This window comes from Trachurus japonicus, chromosome 13, assembly GCF_045865225.1.
Source record: "Trachurus japonicus isolate A0001 chromosome 13, Traja_1.0".
NCBI lineage: Eukaryota > Metazoa > Chordata > Actinopteri > Carangiformes > Carangidae > Trachurus > Trachurus japonicus.
The window spans coordinates 39,565,121-39,570,381 of NC_140919.1; the positions used below are offsets into that span (position 1 = coordinate 39,565,121).

Sequence of the window (5,261 nt, forward strand, 5' to 3'; positions counted from 1 at the left end):
TAGACACTGCACAGTACTCTCTGGAACACCTGAGGCTTGAACCTGAGCAATAACAGAGCTGCACATGTCCTGTATATTCTTTTCAACTGGAACGTGTGGTGACCCTCACAGGAGGATCCACATTCACTGGTGTGGAAGGTCCAGCTACAAGCTCAAATTCAAAACTGCTGATGGGATCTGGATCAAGACAGTCTTTATGTTCTCGAGATAGGTAACGTTGGTAACCAGAATATGTACGAAAAACAGAATATGTACGAAAAACAATTGGACAACCAGGTTCTCCACAGTCCAAGCACAGAGACCTTCCGGGATACAATCCTTGCTCAAACTTCAAATGTCTAAATAACACTGAACAACTGGTGTGGTGTACCTTGCAAATGTAACGTGTACATTGTTGGTCAAAGTCTATCGGTCTTCAAACTTCACAGTGAAGAAGCCTCGCTCTGATTTCTTTTACCCGAGGAGTCTCATTCACTCTGCCGACGTCGATGACATACATGGTGGTTTGGATGAAGATGAAGAAGCTGGACAGCGCATCATCATACGACACGGCAAAAGCATAATGCGCCTTGAAGAGCTCATCAAAGGCAGCAACTGGGGTCTGCATCCTGCAGGGAATGGCCTTCTGGTCCAGGATGATGTAGAAGTCCTGGATGCTGTTGCTTCTTTCTCCGACACCGAGAAGAAAGGGCTGTTTGGGGCCAGTTTCTTTAAGGAAGGTCTCCATGCTTGACCCCACCTGAGAGAGAGAGAGAGAGAGAGAGAGAGAGAGAGAGAGAGAGTTAAGGTTTTTACTCAAGTCATTTTAATTCATGTGCGACTGACTGTATGAATGAATGTGCGCAATACACAACTTGATGAATTAATATTTGATAGATGTACACAAGTAATTAATTCAGGGATGGATCTATGAATGTACACAACAGCAATTTATTTTTGTGTGATGAATGGATGGATGACTTTTTTTTAAAACAATTTAACTGCACCCCCAACCCCCACCCCCCCCCCCCCCCCCCCAATTACAAAAAAAATACATCAGCTGACATGAAAACCTTGCATCAGTGATGTACTGTCCTAAGAAAATACCTTCATGAATCAGGCGTCTAGCAGCCTCCGATGCGCTCATGTTGTTGGACTTCTTGCCTTTAACTGTTGGAGGCAAGAGGTGAAGCAGCAGAAGGATGGCGGCCATCTCAGAGTCCCACTCTTCAGAATGCCACACTGCAGAATTAGAAGTAACACTATAAAATGTCTTTTATTTCCTTATAAGCATTACAGCATCACTTATAGTAAAGTTTTCTTAAATTACACCATGGATTGAATATGGTTAGCAGTAAGGTGCAGTATGTGATTTGTAGTCAAGGGGCCAAAAACATGAAAGAACACAACAATGTCCTCTTTTGTTGTGTACACTAAAGGCATGTGCAATCTACTGTGTCCACTATTCAATTAACACTTACCATCATCAGACTCCTGTTGTGCAGACAGAAGTAGCTCATCCACATGCGGACCTGGGGTTAGATTCTTGCAGCAATCTGCGATGACTCTCGGTTTGAAAAATGTTGGCCACTTGGACAGGAATTTACCAGACACCTCCTCACCAAAGATCATTGTGAAGTCTTGGTCGATCTTAAACAGAAAACATTTGTGTGTGTGTGAATGAGAACACCATTGTAATGGTGCGATGGGTGTCAATAAACAGTCAAGCAAAATAAGGCAACCACAAAGTCGTCAGCAATTCATTTTATGCTTACCAAGCCAGGTGTATCCAAGAATCTGGGACAGAGATCCAGGACAGTAGAGGCAGTATCCGGGTCTTGAACCACCTTTTGCCTGTGCTGGAATGTTGCCTTCATCTTATTTTTGACAAGGGTCGTATCACTTGAGTGTTTCATCACCGATATGGCTTCCCTGCATTCATCACCGGTCAACTGCTTCTCATCTGAACGGATACTGCGTGGCGTCTTGGGGCCCTCTTGGAAAGTGGTCCTGGATTTCTTGTTGTCTTGAACAGAGTTCCGCTGAACAGTTTTCAGCCTCCACGCTAGGTAGCCGGAACCACTCTGGTGATCATAGAAATGTTCCTGTTGATAAAGAAAAACACATCGACTCACATCAACTGAGAAAAAACTCCAGGAAAACCCTTTAACAGGGAAAAAATTGTAGAAACCTCAGGGTGAGCAACAGAGGAGGGATCCCTGACCCTGGACTGGCAGACTTGCAGTAGATGTTGTTACAGACAAAAACAGTTTACAACACAGAATGTATGGGGATGCATTACTGTTTATACTCACATAGCCATTCCTGGAATCCGGGTCCTTCAATTTAGGGAACAGTGTTGTAATCCCAAGTGCGTAGAGGATCCGCACATTCACCGGAGGAACCCTCCTGAAAAGAGATATAGGTGTCATTCCTCCAAATGTATCCCTGATGGATGCAACTAAAAGGGAAAAAATTAATCTTCAGAGGTCTCACAGAGGGTTTCTCCTAAAGTCTGAAAAAACAAAACTAAGACTAAGACCAAATAAAAAGTAGTCAATTCCTCAAACAAAAAACTACACTAAAACTGATTCATCACTTGTTGAATAGCTAATAAATAAAAATAAAAACTAATAAAAAATGTAAAACTATAATAACCTTGATGTGCACATGATTGTGGGTGAAGACCTAATTGGCAGCGACTTTTGGAGATAAAAAAAAACAACCACAACCTGTTATTGCAAGTGCATTCACTTACCCATGGCTCTCCACCATATCTGCCACAAGAATGTTTACCATCTTTCTTCTTGTAACATCACTGATGGCGCTTGTTTTCTTGTACTCTTTGAATATTTCGTTTCCACCAGGCTTTGAATACAGAGCAACTCTAACATTCTGAAACGACAATTGCACAACATTCACACTGCAGGTACAGTAGGTATTTCAACCTGTGCCCTGGGCTGATGTAGCAGTTGGTTAGGGGGTGCATGATAAATGAGAATTAGCTAACATAACAAAGCTCTGGGTCTTCAGTCTGACACCTACTGAAGCTGCAGTACTAATATACTTATTGTGAAATTTGAATGTAAGGTTTGACATTGGTCTAATTGACGTCAGGGTTAATATCAGGTGGTTAACTTACATCTCTTGCAACGTTGCTATCCAGGGGTCCTTCAACCAGGTGTCGTTTCCAAGCTTTGGTAGATTCCAGTATCAGCGGTGAGTCAGAACCTGATGATGACCCTTGGGATGCACGTGATGGTGATGGTGACCAGTCTGAAGATGAGCCCTCTGAGAACTCCTCCTCATCATTGCTACCTAAGAAAACACACAGCCTTGCATTGTAAATGACAACTGACCACGAGAGGGAACGAGTTACAGCTCTTTTGTAGAAAACAGACTCAAATTTTTAAAAATTAAAAATATAAGCCTGCAATCCCTTACCATCACATTCTTCGGCCTTGAAAGACACCCCAGATGACTTCAAGAGTTCATCAAATATGTCTGGATCCACTTCCACGTTTGAGGAATCCTTCAGGCTCAAGGAAGCAGAACCTGGCAAATAGAATTTTGCCAGCACTAAAACAGAAGATACTGTAGTCGATAAGCAAGATTTGGGAGGGACAAACATGCATTAATGAACAGAGCTGATGAACTATAAACACACCGGAGTTAGCAGGAGCTAATTTTCATCTGTAGTCTCGAGGAAAAACATTGGAAAACCCTAAATGCACAAATAAACATGACAGTCAAATTAGCCCAACAGTTACCTGCTTGCAAAAACTGGGAGTAATTGTACTCGTCCTCCGCCTGTGGTACCCTGACCCATTTGCTGACTCCTTTATACTCTACAGGAACCAGCATGTCGCTTCAAAGACCATGACACTGATGGTGATGAAGGAAGGTGAAAAGCTGTTAGAAAAACAAAACAAACACTATATACTGTGTGTGTGTATATATATATATATATATATATATATATATATATATATATATATTTCTTTTTTTTTTTTTCTTAGTGAGAGACTGTAGCAGACCCAAACGCCCATGTCTCGTTAATTAACGTTCAGGGAAACACTGTCATACATTTAACCTAACACTACCAAACACAATGTAGGCCTATTTACAATGTGCCTTGCACATGTGTAATGTTGTCACACTATACTCTTATAGTCAAGTGTACAACCTTTTCAATACATTCCTATTACTCAAAAAGCCTTTCCTTTATAGACACTTTTAATAATTTGAAGAACTAATATTAGCTAAACCCTGGTCCAGCGTAGTGTTGGCCAGGGCTAGTGAGCTAAGCTAACGTTAGCTAGCTAGCCAACTTCGCTAACTAGCTAGCAGCCAAAGTCAACCACAAAAAACAAAACAAAACGCTAATATCAATCCAAAAGAGACAATTTTATCAACCAAAACTTAACTTACCGTAGAAAGAAGAGATTTGGACGAGAAGTATGACTGCAGTCTGAGTGCCACCAGTGTGCCAGTCACTGCCAGGGAGAGCGATTCAATTGGTGGGTGTGGCCAATTTAACGAGCCAGAGTGTAAATTCAGAGTGATTCTCATAACGACGGAAATCAACACTGACACTATCACGAACTGACTCTAGGGGGAGTTAATTTTGATCAATTCTGAGTAAAATTAATAGTAACCCCTGTTAATTAACACCAACACCAAAAAAATAACACTGGCACATTTGCTGTGTACCCCTCCGTTTTGCGCGTTCACGTGTAGGGGTAGGGGTGTCCCAATCCCCGTTAGGACAGAGGGGTAGGGGGAAGTGGTAGGGCTACATACCCCTCCAAACGGAGATTTTTCAGAGGCACACTCCAAACGGAGGGGTATGAAAAGTTTCCCATAATGCATCTTGCGGCAGCCAGCAGCAGTGGCTGTAAAACGAAAAGCTGTTTTATTTCTTGCTGTAGCGCTGTTATTTCGTCACTTTCTTAAGTTTTAATATTTTTTCTTGCGAGAAAGTAGCTGTTTAGGTCCCAAATGTGCGGTTAGTTTATCCAAATGACGGCGGGTTAGAAGTTTGCTCCGACGATTTTTCGGAGAAGTGAAGCTCCAGGAGGAGCGGCTCCTCACAGAGGCAGCAGCCGGTCTGCAGAGCTGCTCCGCCGGCCAAATTACGTCCTCGTCCCGGTCCCGCCGGTAGAGAAGGCGGTCGTTAATTAACTTATCCGCGGGTTTTTAGAGGTTTACCACCAGCATGTTAAATTCTTTTTAGCATTTAAATGTTGGTCTAATTGATGAAATCTGACAATTGTGGCAGT

The 5,261-nt window shown here is 42.4% G+C and overlaps 1 protein-coding gene across 1 annotated transcript; it reads right to left on the reverse strand.

Annotated features, from left to right (window-relative positions):
• Positions 1–415: 415 nt before the first annotated feature.
• On the reverse strand, positions 416–3,843 carry LOC146976617 (uncharacterized). Its single transcript, XM_085794542.1, has 9 exons — positions 3,750–3,843; positions 3,424–3,558; positions 3,122–3,297; positions 2,738–2,874; positions 2,295–2,388; positions 1,755–2,084; positions 1,455–1,629; positions 1,096–1,221; positions 416–753 (listed from the first exon to the last, which is right to left on the reverse strand). Exons 1-9 carry the CDS (start codon positions 3,841–3,843, stop codon positions 416–418), a joined length of 1,605 nt encoding a protein of 534 aa, XP_085650668.1.
• Between the last annotated feature and the right edge of the window lie 1,418 nt (positions 3,844–5,261).

Excerpts from the sequence above, each read along its gene's own strand:
- LOC146976617 (XM_085794542.1), bottom strand. The coding sequence starts at position 3,843 with ATGCTGGTTCCTGTAGAGTATAAAGGAGTCAGCAAATGGGTCAGGGTA. Across the intron at positions 2,875-3,121 it reads ATAGCAACGTTGCAAGAGAT|AATGTTAGAGTTGCTCTGTA; the intron begins GTAAGTTAACCA and ends TTGTCGTTTCAG. Across the intron at positions 2,389-2,737 it reads GATATGGTGGAGAGCCATGG|GAGGGTTCCTCCGGTGAATG; the intron begins GTAAGTGAATGC and ends ATCTCTTTTCAG.